Source organism: Alligator sinensis, unplaced genomic scaffold (genome assembly GCF_000455745.1).
Source record: "Alligator sinensis unplaced genomic scaffold, ASM45574v1 scaffold235_1, whole genome shotgun sequence".
Taxonomy (NCBI): domain Eukaryota; kingdom Metazoa; phylum Chordata; order Crocodylia; family Alligatoridae; genus Alligator; species Alligator sinensis.
The window spans coordinates 399,012-416,880 of record NW_005842042.1 but is presented as its reverse complement, the minus strand read 5'-3'; the positions used below and the strand labels follow the sequence as shown (position 1 = coordinate 416,880).

General features: G+C 44.6%; 1 protein-coding gene across 4 annotated transcripts in view; it reads right to left on the bottom strand.

Annotated features, from left to right (window-relative positions):
* Window positions 1–1,956: 1,956 nt before the first annotated feature.
* The window catches only part of WDR31 (WD repeat domain 31), a 31,461-nt gene continuing 15,548 nt past the window's right edge, over window positions 1,957–17,869 (bottom strand). For 3 of the 4 annotated variants that reach the window (XM_025202997.1, XM_025202998.1, XM_025203001.1), the window contains 7 exons: window positions 15,945–16,019; window positions 14,101–14,245; window positions 13,914–14,014; window positions 12,363–12,430; window positions 11,259–11,400; window positions 9,980–10,142; window positions 1,957–6,115 (listed from right to left, as the gene is read on the bottom strand). In XM_025202997.1, the coding sequence (XP_025058782.1) occupies window positions 5,955–6,115; window positions 9,980–10,142; window positions 11,259–11,400; window positions 12,363–12,430; window positions 13,914–14,014; window positions 14,101–14,245; window positions 15,945–16,019 (855 nt within the window). In that variant the 3' untranslated portion in view covers window positions 1,957–5,954. Of the gene's footprint in view, window positions 6,225–9,979; window positions 10,143–11,258; window positions 11,401–12,362; window positions 12,431–13,913; window positions 14,015–14,100; window positions 14,246–15,944; window positions 16,020–17,869 lie in introns of all 4 variants that reach the window. The other variant, XM_025202999.1, reaches the window with a different exon arrangement.

Genomic DNA, 17,869 nt, shown 5'->3' with positions numbered 1-17,869 from the left:
ATGTGCCACTGCTACTGCCCCGGGGAAACAAACGTCTGTGCTCTAAGTCTGACGTTAAAAACTTTCTGCCCTGTTGTAGTCTTTCTGAGTCCTTGCAACTGAAGAATTGCTCTATTATTTTTCTGTAGTCAAAAATAGAGTGAAAACTAAGAGCTGGCATTTGCTAAGGAGTGCTTTGAGTCTAAAAAGGTTGAGAACCAGTGAACTAGAGCCATGACTAATAATCACACAGCAGCTTTATTATTGGTGGGCAGTGGTCTCATGTTTATTACTGGTAGGTAGTGGTCTCATAACAGCCAGTATTTGCCAGAGTTCCTGTGGTTATTTCTCATCTTTACTAGAGGCAGAATTGTGGCCCATTGCCAGAACAGTCCATCCTGAATGGCAACGAAGAGAGTCATATTCATACTATGGACACATCAGAGGGCACTAACAATGGCATATGGGGCACTGAAAAGCTACCAGCTGGTTGGGACAGTGGCTCTTCCATGCCAGGTCAGCTTTGGAATGAGTAAGTCAGAAGCTCCAAAGGCACTTCCAGGAGCTGTAGCTGAGTACCTTCGCTGAGCGTCTTGGAAGATGTCACTTCCATTGATGGAGATAGGGCTGGGCTAGGAGAACAAACTTTATGGAAGATGGCAAATAGCTGTTGGAGATGATATCTGATCTCCCCTGGCCTGATGCATCTTGAAATAAGCAGCAGATGGGATAGTCAACCAACTTCATCTAACGGGTGCTTCTGAACTTGTCATCAATGGTTTAGTAGCCCAATTCACATGGAGCAGAGAAAATGAGCCAAAGCTCTCACTAGTCTGAGAAAGGGACAGACTGAGCACTGAGGTCCACAGCCTTGTCTGCTAGTGGCAGTTCGGCAGAAAATTCTTCACTGTTGGAAACATACCCAGTGCTGGCAAAGCAGGCTGAGAGTCTGGCATCAGTCCCTTCCAGGTGGAGATTAAGTCTGCATCAGCATCACACACACCTTTTAAAGGGTAGGGCTCTCCAAGACAGGATTGTTATTCAATACACAAAGGCAAAGAACTTGTGTGCTCAATTTTATTTGCTCCAGCCTAGGAATATAATGTGGGCCATAAACTAGGTCATCTATAAAATACATTCCAGTTGTATTTGCAGTACAAAAAAGTGCCACTTGATCCTTTCAGTAAGTTACATTCAGACAAGTCAACAACTAAATTGGTTCAAAGGAGATTAACAGGCACCACATCTGAGTCCCACCACCTGTTACTGCAATGTAAATGAGCATCACAAGAAACCACACAGTGAAATATTCTACTAGGGGGGTGTTACATGTTCAACTTAATACTTACTAAGTGCAGTTAGAATGCAAGCAAATGAATGTTTAAGCAGTTTAGTACATGTCAAGTACCATCATGGCATTGCACAATTGGTCCCTTTCAGGCGAAGATTATCTAACATAATAAGTTTAATACATCACAGCATTCCAATGATTTGCAACTGTTTCATGTGAATGTGTTGCTATGCCCCTAAAGTCATCTAGAAAAAGACAGAGACCAAGTATGCTAGTTTTTTCCTTTTACAAACCAGTGTCAGAACAGGCTTTAGTAGTACATCTACAGCATCCCTAAGAACTACACCAAATGAAAGGGACAGTTTAAACCTGAGTGGAACATACATAGTAATTCAGAGCATATAAACAGATTTCAGACAAGTGCATGACTGGACAGAACATGTCCTTCTGGCCACCCATCGTATGTTCCCATGGATCTAATTCAAAGAGAAGCAGATGCCAAAGCAAAGGAGATATAAAAGACCACTATTCATACCCCCCCACCCCATCTCTCACCCATTGACTCCTCAATCCACATCTTCACTGACTGCCTGTCTTGTATGCAGCCCGCCCCAGCCGCTGGCTTCTTTACTTTTCATTCCATCCAGGAAGAGCACACACCAACTGCAGAAACTTCCTTAGCCTGACCAAGGGTTTTTGAACCCGAAAGCTTGCTTAATAATTGTTTTCCAACTATTTAAGTTGGTCTAATAAAAGATATCAGATTCACCCAAAGAACCTTGTCAGACCAAGAGAGAGGCACTAAGCACAGACAGCTACTTGTGAACTCAGTGTAGCTATTGGGTTGGAGTCCAAAAAGGTGGCACAGAAGAAAATGTCTCTGACCCTGCAAGTTCCTGCTCTGTAGCTCCAATTCTCTCCTGCTGTAAATCTGCCTGTTGTAGGATGTTACAGAAAGAAGAGGTAACACCACAGGGAAAAGTATTGAGTTTCAGTAGAGTGATACTCTGGGCAGGAAGGATGAACGGAAACTTGATGGGATAAACCGAGAGAGGGGAAAGAACCAAGAAAAGTGTTAACATCCATCAGGACTGTTTCAAAGGTCATTGCCCAGGAGGGGTGCAAGGCAGGTGGGAGATATGTAGTTGGGTGCGGAGGAGGTGGTGGCCCAGGCGATCACAGAACATTGTAATTGCAAGAAGGCCGATACAAACCCTTGCAAGGAACATCGGGGAGGAAGGGAGAGCATTTAAAGGGCCGGTAAGAGCAACTATTATTACAAACCTTTTCTGAAAGTACAGATTATTGGAGAAACATTTGGCTGAAATGTTATGGTCTTGATGCAGACTCTAACCTGTCAAAAGTAGAGTAGTGCAGATGGCAGCATTTGTATGAGGTGCCTGTACCCTCCATCTCAGGTAGCCAGCGTTAGCTTCCACTAAATAGAGACTGAATCTGGGGGTGGCTGGTGAATAAAGTGCATCATGTAGGGCATTAGCAGTGATGTGAGAAGCCCAAATCCCACTGAGTTGTACCCAACAGGCTGACTTCTGAGGAGCTTTTCTTTTCAGTTTCATCTTTGCTTTGGCTAACCACTGCCCACTCTGCACCACACAGAAGGAAGTGCTGGTTTTTCCCAGATTAATGTGTAGAGAAATTGGCCCCTCAAACATTAGGTCTCCAATATGGCCTTTCTGCACTACAACAAGCCAGAAACACTCCACTGTCCATCCCAATAACAAACACCTCCTCCAGATCACACCCCAGCTTCCAAAACAGTGTAGGGTTGCCACACGTTAAATATGAGGGTTGTTTCCTCTACACCGCCCTGCTGCATCACTGTCAGCTTGCAGACGTATTGATAGGATTCTTAAGGTTATTAGACACACTAGACACAGGGTCCCAGTCCCAGCGGCACTGCCAGCAAACCTTAAATGAAGCACGTGCCTGGCGTATCATCTGGCTGTTCGCAAAGAACCAGGGGGTGTATAGTTTTACACAGGTCAGAGGTACCCTCCAAAAAGGCTCTTTAGTTGTGCTGCAAGTGAAAAGATGTCAAATTGTTACTGAGACAGAAGTGCATGAGTATTTTAACTCAGATTTGTACCAGAGAGAGGAGAAAAAGTGCCATGGACAGATTTCATGGATGACAGACATGCTCTCACATTATTTGTAAATACACATACAAAACCATTATGCACAAAGCACCTATTTTCATCACAGGAAATTAAAAAAAAAGAAAGATTGGCTCAGGTATAATCTCATGTGAAAAGTGCCCTGAATCCAAAGCAGAGCCAGCAGCTCTACCTAATAACAGCAGCTACCTTGGAGTGTGCCAAAGAAATGCCCATTGCATTAGACCACTGCAGAGCACAACGCTCAGAGACTTGGCCACAAGCATCAAGTTACTCAGGTACCAGGCCCGGGAGTCATGAAAGGGGAGGAAGCTAGTGGCAACCCCTGTAGTTAGGCTGCCCATCGCATGAGAGAGCCCAGGTTTCTTGGAAGCTTGCTCAAAACTGTTTGGAGAACTGAGCCTCTAGGCACAAAACCAACAAAGTGGTTATATGGAGGAGGGACATCTTTAGGGGACTATTCAGGATGGAGGATGCAAGGGCTCGGGAGGGCACAGAAAGTGGCATGATTTGGTATGTACCCTCCTCCAATGCCACAAAGAAGGAAGACCTTCTCCTGTCATCAGCCACTATAGTTAGCCTTTTTTGGCCAAGTGACCACAGTTCACAATCTCACCCATGGGTGGTATCACTAACCATAGTTTCATAGCTAGTTGGCAGCCATGTCAGGCAGGAACATGGCAGGAGCTGTAGCAGACAAAGGATCTTTCTGTTGTTAGTGAACACAGAGACTTTGCATCTATTCCAGTTGACTACCTGGCGTCATCTGCATGTGAGGCAGCAGCAGCCACAATGGAGAAACCTCCTAGCAATTTCAGTGACTGTATGCTCAGGGTCAGCCCAATCACCATCTTTGGGGTCAGGAAGGAATTGAACCCATGGTCAGGTTGGTATGGATTGTGGGGGATTTTGCCTTCGTCTGTAGCAGGGGGGATGGCCTTCTGCCCAGGATCTCTTGAGAGTATATTGGGTATATTTTATAGCAGCAGGACATTGGCTGCCATGGTTCCCCTGCTTTACCTGTGGCAGGTTAGGATGCTAAGTCTATGTTGCATCAGGGTTGAGGGTAGTCTTATGTAGAGTTTAGATTATGGTTTGTATGGGATGGTTTGGACAGCGGTGATCCTGCCTCAGGCAGGGGGATGGATTAGGTGACCTCTAGAGGTCCCTCCCAGCCCTACTTCTGTATGACAGAACATTTGCCTAAATTCTCCTTTCCAGAGAATATTCTGAACCTCACTTTAATCCACCAGGAATAAGCCACCAGGAAAAGGACAGCATAAGCAATTCTGAGAGCTGGTTGTCATTATACTGGGAAAACAGTCAGGCTCTGGTGTTCGGTATCATATAGGAAAAAAGGGCTGCCTTGTACCTGGCAAGCCTGGTAATCACTGGACAGCCTTCTGCAAATCCCTGTTACCTGGAAGGTATGGGTCTCTCTGAACTCTTTTCTTATAGGGTGACCCTCATGTCATGAAAGAGGATGAAGTCCCTGTCACCAAAGATTTCTCTTCCCTACTGAGGAGGGCACATTTATAACACCGAGCTCATACAACACAAGTATTCTCCCCAAGCCTAAGGTTTCTGTGGCACCATCTTTAGCTGCACTAAACAGTACAATGACTATGATCAATAAAAAATGGGTTGAACTTTCCTAACCCAGTGCCTTGGCACTTCTCAATGCTGCATTGTTCATTCATTTAGTCAGTCACTGATACCTCCAGAAACAAGAAGTTAATTCCAAATCCTGAAGCCTAAAAGGTGGTTTCCAGGTTTATACAGAGAGCTTTGCCGCTTCATAGCACAGCACTCTGCTTCTAAACTGAGAGTAACAGAATAGTCCTTTTGTCCCTCAAAGGGTCAGTATGGTACACAGTATTCATACCCCAGAGTCTCTACTCTTTCAAGGTATTGTGTAGTGAGCCAGACTCCAAGCTAGTGTGGCCCCTGGGGTACAGAATGGAGATGCTGATTTAAAACCAATTAGGTAAGAGAGACGTTACTGTAGTTTCTCCTTCTATCTGACCGACCGAATTCATGTAATTCCTTATGTACATTTCTTAGAAAAGGAAAATGAACGAAGGAATTGGATGAAGCTAGGAGTGGTGTCTCCACATGACATCAAGTCCATACCACCATAGAGTGCAGAGCCAAATTCCTTCTAAGGAACACAGTTCCACTTAGGTAGTTAGCTTATTTTAGTACAGTCTTAGCTTATGTGTCTTGTTCCCTAACCTTACAATAGACTTACAAGTAGTTTTCTTGTAATTTGTGCAAGTCAAACTCTTTTAAACTTAAAAATTGGCCTAAATGCATCGACAGTTTGGCTTTAAAAATGTAGCAGTTGTCACCTCAGAAACTGAACCTGACCAGTCCTGCCACTTATGCATTTGATTTACATCATTGCTGCTGGGGGCTGAATGAATGAAGTCCCCTTACAGGTGACTGATCAGTAAATCTTGGAAGTGACTCAGAACCCTTCTTAAGCAGACAGGAGTCTCCAGCCTTTGACCTGCCACATAGCCTTCTTCAGGGAAGGTCTCTGCAAATCAGAATTTGGCCACTTCTTGGAGTTCCAGGCCCTTTGCGTTATTTATTCTGAGTAAGTGAATTCCTGAGTTAAAGCTGGCACAGAGGAGAGTGGAGCTGTCGCAGACTGCCAGGGAAGCCAGGGGTCCAGATCCTTCAAGGCACAAGGTGGTCAGGCAGGCTGGGGAGGGAACAGAGAAGTCATCAGTTAGCAGAATTCTTCATCCCTGCATTCAGATGTTCATTGCTGCCATTCAGAAGTTAATCATCACCAGCTGGACAATAGCTACCTGGAGGAAACAAAGGAGCTTTTCCTAAGTTGCCCTCTACAAGCAGAATGCAGTTATACAATGAAGTGCTTCTGCACACACTGGGCGCATCTACATGAGACACTACGTCGCTGTAGCAATGAGCTATGACGCTGTAGCTCGTTGCTACGGTGACATAGCATTGGCAGGCAAAAGCCATGTCACTGAGCTACTGCACAGTAGCAACAAAGCACTGTGCAGTAGGGTCGGAAATGACCCATGCACTGCCAGAACTGCGCAGTAATGGTGGTTACTGCGCAGTCATTAAGTACTTGCTTTAGCATTTTGTACTAAATGACTGCGCAGTAACAATTGCGCAGTCAGGGGCACATGTAGATGTGTCCATTAAGAGCTGAACATTTAAATGATGCAGTGGTCCAGTAGATTCGATCCAACCCTACCTTATCTCTCCATAGTCAGGTAGTTCTTCCTGGCTGTGGAATTTCCATCCTTGGAAGTTTTTAAGAGGAGGTTAGATAAACGCTCGTGTGAAATGGTTCAGACAGGTATGATCCTATTTTGAGCTGGGGTTGGACTAGCTGACTTCCTGAAGGCCCTATTTTCTTAAGAGTTTATGACATTACTTGTCTGTTGAGGGGACTAAGCTAGAGTATTACTTGTTTTGCTTGGTTTCTTTGCTTAGATTTTCCTTTCTGGGAGTTCCCAACACAAAGAGATACAGTCCAGACTTTCATCTCAGTGAAAAGCACAGCCAGCCATCCTATTACTGCATGGCTAGTGGATTCTAATCAGTCAGATCCCAGCTACAATCATGCTCAATCAGGTGAATGGATGTTACAACAAACCACTCTTGATATCACTTACATACTGAGTTAATGCCTTTCCAGGGGCCAACCTGAATTAACATTCCCAGAATACTTCCTCCTCCTACCTTTGACTTAAATTAACAAAAGCATTACTGTTTCTCAAAGGCTGGAAAGTATACTGCTCTATCAGTACTGGGGGTATTAGAACAAACTTACTCCCAAAGCTCAGGAGGTTCTAGCACCAGGTGTATCTATGTATTTTATATGGAGACTTGCAGCCCATACAGAGTGAGAGGACCTAAAGGCCTGTGTGTTCTGGAGCATTTGTAGTATCTTCCTGCCATGACAATGACCCTGGCAGTGATTCTCACAGTGTGGGTGCATCTACACGTGCCATTAAGGTGATGTGATAAACTCTGGCAAGGTTTCTGCTGAAGTCAGCTGCTCCTGGGCACAGCGTCTGCACATGTCCCCAGGACCAAAGCAATTTGAGTCAGGGTGGAGCAGCCCTGAGCTGGTAGGAAGCCCAGGGATGACAACACCGGGTGGCGGAGAGGCTGGCTGGGGCATGAGGGTGCTAAAGTGCAGAGCTAGGCGGCAGGCAGCCCCCACACTTTAGCACCCTAGTGCCCCAGCCAACCCCTGTCACCACCTACACGTGTGTTTCAGCAGAGTTAAGTACTCTGCCATAAGATAGATAGTACTGTCAGGGATAGTGCTAACAGCAGAGTTAATTTACTGTGCCCTAATATCAGCACACATGTAGATGCTGCTGCTGTACTGAGGAGCTAATTAGTCAACGCTGTAGTAAAGTGCACATGTAGATGTATCCAGTATGTACAAAACACATGAACATGATCAAGTGCACTGTTTTGTTCTGTATTTGTAGAGAACTTAACACGGTAGAGTCCTAGTCCATGGTGGGATATCCTAGATACTACCACCATAGAAAAAATAAGCAACACACAATTTTACAAGTGGCTTATATATTATCAAAGCTAGTGCAGCAATGGACTGTGGTTTATTATGGATTCAAACTGAGTTCTGGTTGGGAGATGGCATAGGCACTTTCAGAGTGCCCTGTATAGCCAGGAGACTGCTAGGTTGGCTTCAGCTTCATGTTATTCTCACTGCTAGGGTTTCCCTACAGGGGATGTTTAGGTGAACTGTTAGCAGTCAGAGAGTCTCTGGAAACCCTTGTTTATATTGGATGTGTTACACTGAAGGTGCACTTTGAGATCCTGAAATATGAAATACAAAGGGATTCACTCTCCAGAGTTGCATAGAGCATTTTGTTTGCTTCTCTTTTGAAGACACTGATTTTATTATCCAGCAGAGAATAATATGTCAATATTTATGTAACACTGGGCACATCTACATGAGACACTACTGTGCAGTAGCAATGAGCTACTGTGCAGTACCTTATTGCTACTGCGCAGTAGCATTGGTGGGCACTGACCGTAATGCAACACTACTGTGCAGTACTGTCTGAAAAAAAAGTGTGTGGGGACGCTACTGCACAATAAACTATGGTTACTGCGCAGTTATTTGGTATTGGCTTATGCAAATACTAAATGACTGCACAGTAACAACTGCACAGTCCACTGCTCATGTAGACATGGCCACTGTCAACTCCATGCTGGGTTAAAAGGAGAAGCACATTTGACAGGAATCTGCATCTACTTAAATCTCAAAATGGCTTAGAAAATTCAAATTCCACCTAGATTAAGCTAAAATTTGATCTAGGTGTTCTGGCAACTGGCCAAAGAACAAGTGATTTGCCAATATCATGATCATCCCAACATGGAATGACAGACATAGACTGGGTTATAAAACCCGAGTATAGAATAACACAGAGGAAAAAACATTTCTATGGAATATTAGAAAATCCTCCCTTTCCTTACCACTGTAAACTACTGTGCTGATTTGAGAGAGAGACATTTAAATCGACAAAAGTGTCCTATGATAATTGTTTGTACTGGATACGGTTACAGACTCTAAACTTCATCTGTTTCCCAAGCAGCTCTGTGTACCTGGAATGAGAAATAAGCAGCCCTGTAACACAAGCCTGCCAGCAGAACAGTGCTTGGCAGGCCTGTACTCTTCATTGTGCTCAGAGACTGTAACCTTTACTGTACCCTGTGTGTTTGGTGGGGATTAACCCCACAATGCCTTTAATTCCCAACTGAGGAACTACATGAGATCATCCATCATGTTGACAGGCGTGTCTACACATGCCTCTATGGCCTCATTGTTACTGCGCCATCACTTAGTGCTTCCTAAAAAGAAGTACTAAATGATGGCACAGTAACAGCCCGCACTGCACTGTGCCGGCGGTGCATGTTTATTTTTAGCTGCAACATCACTGTAGCAACGCGCTATAGTGATGGAGCACATTGCTATGGCAATGGAGCTGCAGCATTGTTGTGGTTTGACTCCCAATGCTATGTCGCCATAGTGTGTTGCTACAGCTGTTGGATAAATGACCAATGCATAGTATATGGACAACTGAGGCAAGAAGTAGCGTCACATGTAGATGCACCCAGTGAGCATTTGATCACAAAGCCCAGCAGGTCCCAAAGTGGAATCACAGCTCTCTAGAGCTGAATTCCCTGGAAATTCCCCATAGCTGTTATTTCACCCCTACCTGCCCCCTTGCTGCTGAACTTGGTCCCATCCAAAGAACTTCACCCTTAATAATGTCCTGTCAATTTAAACAGGATAGAAGTCTGCTGCAATGTGACAAACTTGAAAGGGCTTTATATATTTGTGATACAGAAACTAAATTGAGTCCACCAGGGTATCCATCATAGCTATTTGGTAAGCTTATTCCAGTCACAACCTACACAGGCTGCATTTCAGTTCAAGGTTCAATAGCCCATCCCCATCCTTCAGAGATAAAGAAATAAGAAAGGAAGTTTGAAGGTCCTGTGGTTACATTCACACAACATGTAATTCCCTGCAAGTCACCTCCAGTATCCTGGTTCCAGATCTTCACCATGCAGTCATGTGAGGAAGTAGCAATGACTGGGGTCAGACCCAGACCCTTTGGAAGGAAGATGCATGATGCAATGGTTTGGAAATGCCCCTTGTATTCACGTACTCGGTTTCTAGTCTGCCGGAGGTCCCAGAGCTGCAAAGGAAGGGACACAAAGTATTCCAGCCTCCAGCTGCTCCACAGCTATTATGATAATTATTTAATAACAAAGTAGGGGACTTTATAAAGAAAAACACATTGCTACATTGTTAAATAATCTTCTTGCCATCCCAAATCTGCCCCTGTAGTCAGAAATTATCACAGAGATGTTTCAGCTTGTTGCTCTGCTTTCCCATCCTCTTCAATGTTTGGCACACAGCATCACATATATCCATCTCATTTCTCAGTCCTTGATTTGTTGGGTTGCTGGCTTTCTCTCTTATTCCCTGCTCAAGATGACTCTGAATGGCAAATTCTGCACACCCAAGGTACAAGTACTTAGCCACACAATTCCCATTAACTCAGAGCAGTCATGAGACGGTACAGCCAGATCCTGGATCAAATGAATGCAACAGTGATTTTGCCACACTCTTAAGCGGGGATCAAAATTTGGTTCTAGACTCTAGAATCTAGAGCTTCTCCTGAGAAGAACTTCACTGTCTAAGGGGATGACTTTTCTTTTCACAAAATTATTATCGATTTAGATAGGGGTTATGGACTTCTACCGTATTTGATGCAGCAAGCACTCACAGCCAGGTGCTCACATATCTCATTTGTGTTTTTCCTTCTCTCTTCCTCATTGGGCCCCCTGTGAAGGCTGTCTGTCCTGCCAGTGTTTATAGATGTCTGCCCTGAGGAATTCTGACAAAGCCCCCGAGAGCACTCATGTGCAGGGAGTTATACATATGTTTACATTTTGCAGAACTGGGTCTTTAGATTGCAAAGTCTGATAGGAAGTAACCTGTCTGGTGTGCTTCCTGCTAAGCACTTTGTATTTGTTCTAGAACTGAGATGAAACTGAGATAAAGGCAGAGTACTTCTTATTCCAAAAGAAGGAAGAGATGTAAAAAAAGTAGAGAGAACTGGACAACAGGTCTTAGCAGGTAACGCCAGTGTGGAAGTTAATGCAATGTGAAAGCTGTTCTACCTGGCAGTACAGGTCCTAGTATGCTGATGTGAACACTGTGAACCCTGCTGCCAGCCAGCTGTGCCACCTGTGTTTTTAAAAGGAAGAGGGCAAGCAGCACTGTGCTGTTCAGCTAGCAAACTCACCGTTGCTTCACAACCCTCCCCGGCAAAGCCATTACTGCTGCTGATGCAGTATCGCCCGTCCTGGCTCACATCACAGTAGGTCTGAATATGCTGCTTTCCAGGGAAGGTGTGTGCCACCTGCAGTTTCCGACTATCCCACATTCTGGAAGGAATAACAAGAACAAGGAAAGCCAAGTTAATGACACAGTTAAAAACCTGGCCAGTTCCTGAGGCAGAATCTGAAAAGAACAAGAAAGGTCTAATTTGATGCATCACTGTGGTGATATGAAGCACCCAATCCCTCCACACTGTTAGCCTGGCCTCTTCTGTCCACTCCTCTACCTTGGGTTTCCTAGACTCTTCCACTCTTGGCCTTTGCTCTGGCTGAGTCTGATGATTTGTGGTGCCCCTTAGATGTGAACTAGAGGTCCTCTTCCTTCCTCCCAAGTGACAGTCATTTCCTCCCTTCAGCTCTAGTCTCCAAGACTGCAGGCTCTTTGGGGTGAGGCTGCCACTTATTGTAGACTGATTTGTACAGTGTTTAGCACAGCAAGCCCCCGTCTCAGCTAGATCCCCTAGCAGGTGCTGATGCAACATTAAACAACCACAACAGCCTTTCCTGCTCACTTTGACCTACAGCTTTTGTTCAGTCCCTTTCCCCTTCTGCCATCTATTGCTGCCTCCCTCCACTGCCCCCTTGATGTAATTAGGCTTATAAGGGAGGTTACATCACAGCCATTTGGAAAGGACTTGCAAGGCCACTTCCTTTTTAGTTTGTAATGTAGCTTCCAAATAGGAAGTTCTTCATCTTCCCATTTTCAGTGTTAATGACAGAATAAATATGCAAGTGTCCCCTCAATATGGCTGTGAGACTAGCCAAGGACAGTGCTGCCCTGTCCTGCAAGGGAGCAGGTGTAAGGAATGACAGCCTTGGGAATGCTGTCCCTTGAAAGAGGTAGAAAGGCCCCAAAGATCGTCATGGTGCATGGCAGAGAGGCATGGAACTACCTAGACAGTTGAGCACAAATGAGAGGTCTCACAGCTTCAGGCCACCAGCAGCTACCATCCCACCAAAAGGTCTAATTAACAACGGATCTGCCACTGATCACCACTGATGGGATTTACCTTATCAATTTATCCTCTGATGTCTGGATGAAGTAAGGCTCTCCAGGAACCCAGCACAGGTGTGTTACCTGTGAAAGGGGAAGAACAATTAGAAACCTGCCCATGCACAAAGCCCAAACTGATGCCTGCCCACAAATGTACTGGGATAGTGCCCCACTAGTCCAGTTCTGAGTGATCTTGTCTAGAGCAAAGAGGGCTGGACAAAGGTTTCTCTGGACCCAACAGTGCAGCTCCTTTGCTTGGGACAGGGGTGCTTGTAGGTGCAGTGCCTGTAGGCTATTAGGAGATTGAGAAAGTGCTGGGAGGGAAAGGATCTTTATTAAAGCAGATCAAACAAGAGTTTAAGGCTGGGAGAAGATAGGTAATGGAGTATTAAAGAAGTGTGTACATGCATGGATTTCACATATGCTGGAAGAGGCTGATAGGAAGAGTTGTGCAAATGGGCTAGAATTACACTGAAAGAGCATAATATCCTCTCTCTCCTCCTATTCTGCACTGTCTACTTAGCATTATGGGGTAGGGACCCTTCTTATTGTCTGGGATACCCAGGCCATTTTCAGTTTTCTCATGATTTTTGACATTTGAATTTGGTCCAGATTCTCCTGTATGTGTAACATCTATTTACTCTAGACTGCTTTTGACCCAGTGGGCACATCTACATGTTCCTTAATTCACTTTTGCTACTGCACATTAAGTTTAGTACATCGAATATGAGGCACTATATAAAGGCGCATTAGACTACCCTAATGCACAGTAGCAAAAGTAAATACCTTTTTAGTGACACTTAATGTGCAATAGACTAAGTCTACTGTACATTAACATATTAGCACTGTTTTTGCTGTGATGCTTTAATACACAGTAAAATAAACTACTGCTCATTAAAGCACACATATAGATGCACCCAGTGTTCTCTAAAACTGCAGCCTCTGTCCTTCAGCCAACAATTCTGTTACAATTGCAATACAGGGTTTTCCAAAGAGAATTTGAGGCTGGTAGGAGTGACCAGACCTAAAGCATTGGGGAGTGAGACTGCAATGCACACAGAACAGATGTCTCATGGGCTTGGGCGCTGTGTCCCACTCATTACTGGAAGGGCAGAGATGACAGAAATACAGCCTCTGTGCTCACTTATCTGCTAGCCTTCTTGAACAGACAGCCTTCAAACAAGCCCAGGTCATACAAATTGGGTATTTGGTGACATGGACCCAGCAACTCCACCCACAACGGCCTCTGGAGGGCCATTCTTTGGTAACTACTCCCAGCTGTTTCAGCTTTGGCCAGCCTGGAAATCCTGAGTTTGGACCGTTGACGAAATGAAATGCATCTTGCAGAGGCTTTATGCAGCTGGAGCTTCTTGTCTCTTTTGGGAACAAGGCTAGCCTGCCAGGAGGCCTGGTCTCCGGGTACTTCAAAGGAAAACTGGGCAACTCAGGTTTACATAAGGCTAGACTAGCAGTATAAATAGCTTCCTCTTTGCGTAGTTTTACATGCATCATGAGCCAGTGAGAGGATAGCTGCAGTCTGGGGATAAACTATGCTCAGGACTCTTACCAGATTCCTGGAGATGGCAGTTCTGCACAGGCACTCCCCGGTCTCTATGTCCCATTTGCAAATGGTGTTATCTCGGGAGCCTGTGCATAGCTGTGAAGCATCTACAATCACAATGAGCTTATGTAAAAAAGGAGGGCAAAAGCAAAATTTGGATAATCACTGGAAACAGGGGGCAGCTTTTCCCCACCTGGGCTCACAACTAGTCCAGTTACAACCAAGTCATGTCCTGGGAAGTGTTGGCTTGGCTCTGAGTTCCCAGACAATTCCCACATCATGACTGTCTTGTCACGGGATGCACTGAAGAATCTGTTTGATTCAAAGACACAGGCAACCTGCACAGAACAGTGTGGAAAAGAAGGTTTTGATTATTTGATCAGGCGAACTTCATGGCAAGATAAGCACAGCAAGTCTGCAATAGTACCAGAGCTGGAAATTCCACTGCAGCTATATGCTCATCGCAAAGCTCAGGTTATGCACCAAAGACTCTGGGCTACGCAATTCAGAGCAATGACTGCACTTCCATGAACCAAACTTGCTGGGTGCTCTGGCCAATAGCATCCCCAAAGTGTAGCCTCCTTCTGCATAAGCATGAGGATATATAACACAATCACAGGCCACTTTGCCACAAGACCCTGCATCATTCAGTGCACAGGTGTTCAATTCCGATGCAATTATGAAGGTCTTGTTTTCTCCTCACTGTTCAATGCATGGCCTCTATACCTTATTTACTATACACATCAAACCTTACTCTTAAGACTAATTTATTATTGGCTGTTCCATGATGCTCATGGAACATACTTTGTGACAGGATGTGAAATTCTTTTGTAAGCTTTCTATCATATCTGTGCATGCTTCCATTTTCCTGACTTGACTGAATGCTGTTATGTGCTGGGAAGGAATGGGTTAACTTTCAACCTGGACTAGGAGAGGGTGGGAAGAAGGTGAAATGTTGGCTTCTTTACTAATGGCTGTGGCTAATAGTGGGCCATCAGGAATTCTTCCTAAGGAAGAAGATGAGCCATTCAGTGTAAGTGGTAATGACTGGTGATACCCTTCAAGGACTAGTGCCTAGGAAGCAGATCAAAGAAGTCGGGCATGAGAAACTGGCTTAAAAAGGGAGTCACAACTTGGCTTCTGGGACACAGAAAGATGCCATGAACCAAAAAGGACACAGCTCCAAAGGCCAATTCTTCCTGCTGACAGGGGCTCTATTTAGGCATAGCATAGTCATTGTGACACCAGGACTCTGTCTGCTGTACTGCAGTTAGCCAATAAATACGGTCTTCTTTGAGAAAGGCTGCCTGCTGTGCTGCATTTCACTTCAAGTTGCCCTCCTTCCCTTCCTGCAGGAGGGTCCTTATAAGGAGCTAGCCAGTTGAAGCTCACTGATGAGGCCCTAGAGACAAGGAAGGATTGTGTGATCTAAGGTCTGGCCTCAGTCCAATGAGCCATGGGCCCACCTCCATTGGAAGCTATGCCTGGGCTGGTTTTAAGGAGTAGTCAGAGAGACCGTGCAAAGAATGGCGGTCCCAAACAGGAACACTTCTGTGGAATCCATGATATAATTAATTAACAATTCATCTTTAGCGCCCCTTAAAGAAGGGAATGGGTAATATCATCCTTATTTTATAGGTGGGGACCAGAGGCACTAAGAAATTACGGTAAAAATATCCATTAATTTTTGGTGTTCAATTTGGTATTCTAGGACCAGCATTTTACAGAGTACTTATAATAAATTGGGCTTCATTTATGTTTAAAGCACAGCTCCCACTGACTTCAGCTGCAGCTGTGAGCACTCAGCACTTCTACAAATAAACTACAGGGTCTCAAAATCATCAATCAGGGATTATTGAAAACTAAGCATCTAGCCCCAAGGACTCTCCACATCTTTCTTTCTGCCTGAGGAAAGTCATGCCTGCTGGGGATGATGAACCACCACAAGTATCTCTTGATTCCTCAGTCTCTGACAGATGTTAGAGATTCCAGTAGTAACATAAGACTTGTGCTTCACCTGTTAAGTCTGCTATGTACCTTGGTCACCTCACGTTCATGTCCAAGTAACCTCTTCAACACAGCTCCTGATCTCCAGTTGTATATGACGACAGTCTACAGAAAGAACCATTTAGATTAATTCAGCATAGACAAAGTTGTGTAGTAACTGAAGCTATTCACACTGGACTGCAAGTTAAAATAGCTCTGGTTTCTTTCAGGCAAATAGCTTTTCCTAACAAAGAGATTAGGCCTATTGATAAAGTGCACTAAGGAAGGATGTGCTCAAAGAACCAGGAAAAAATAGCAGTGGTAGTTTGAAAATGTACATATCTGTTGAAATAAGGGAATTTTCTAGACCAAAATACACCCAAGCAACATTTCCTTGAAGCTGGATTTATACCTTAGGGTTGCAGTGACAATATAAACTGTCAATAAAGCAAGACAAGCCTCAGCAACAGACCATAAATATCAAAGCATACAGCCTTGGTTCCAAGCCTCAGGTAATAAATTATTCTTTTGGTCTTGAAATACAACAGTGATTTTTAGATCCCTTCTCAGAAGCTTTTCTTTTACAGTATAAAACACATCAAGGTGCATTGATTTTTAAGGACAAAGAAGCAATGAGATCATCTGATCTGACCTTCTGTATGACAAAAACTATAAAATTCCCCCAATTACCCTGTATTGAGCCAAATAACTTGTATTTGACTAAAATGTCTTTCAGGAAGGTATCCAACTATGACCTGAAAATTGCCAGAGAATCTACCACTCCATCAAATTTTACCTTGATATTAAAAGATACAGAAAAGCACTTCTTGTCTATGAGAACAATAAAGCCAGGCTTGATTTTGAATAGTCTTCTAAACTTCTTCAAATCAAGAAAAAATGCAATAGGATCCAAAAGCTGGAATGCCAATTCATGTCACCTGCATTTGTGTGATTTTAGCATTGCATTTCTAAGAGGATTGCCTTCTCAACCCTTGGGAGTAGTGTCCTTCTCTCCTCCTTTTTAAGAAATAGCTTGTGATATTCTCTCACTAAGACTGGAGTTTTTTTTGGAAGACTGTTGTTGACTCTTCATTCATGACCTTTGCCCACCCCCTGTCTGTCTCCTATACCACCAGTTTGGGTTTTATCTATGTAGCTTCATGTATGTGGGCTTTCTCTAGTTAGACAGTTTTTAATAAGAGACTGCATGTCTGAGTTGTAGAAAGTCCCAGGTGCCCAAACCAGGAGGCAGTGTGAGAAGTGGAGGATGTGGAACAAGTGTGCTAACCACCAGGCTACTGGGCAAAAAGTGGACTTCCACCCGTATTCAAGAGTGAACACAAAGTGCTGCACTATCTACCAAAATCTGATGTTGCTAGACTGGTGTTATGGTTCAGGCAGGGGTTTCTTCTCTGAGGGTGCTGACTAATTACCTCTGCAGTAAAGCATCACCATCTATGCATGTGGCACTATTAGGCTTTAGTAAATTAATTAACTCTACTGTAGGACAGTACTGCCTGACACAAGTACTATCCTACAGTGGAGTAGTTACATGCAGAGAAATGCACATGTAGACAGTGACGGGGCTGGCTGGGGCACGAGGGTGCTTCAGTGTGAGGGCTGCCTGCTGACCAGCCCCACACTTTAGCACCCTTGTGCCCCAGCCAGCTTCTCTTTAGCATGTTGAGCTGGGTTGGAGCAGCCCCAGGCTGGCAGGCTGACCACCGGGTCCCCTGCCAGCCAGAGCTGCTCCTCCCTGGCTCAATGTGCTGTGGTCCCAGGTGCATGTGCAAACACTGCATGTAGGAGCAATAAACTCTGGTGCAAACTGTGCCAGAGTTTATTGTGTCACATTAAGATGTGTAGACATGTCCTGAGCAGTCCAGATTCTGATGGCACAAGTGGCTCCTTTGCAGCCCTGAATCAGATGCCTAAACCCTGAGGAGGAGCAGGTGCTGACACATACCCCTGCACAT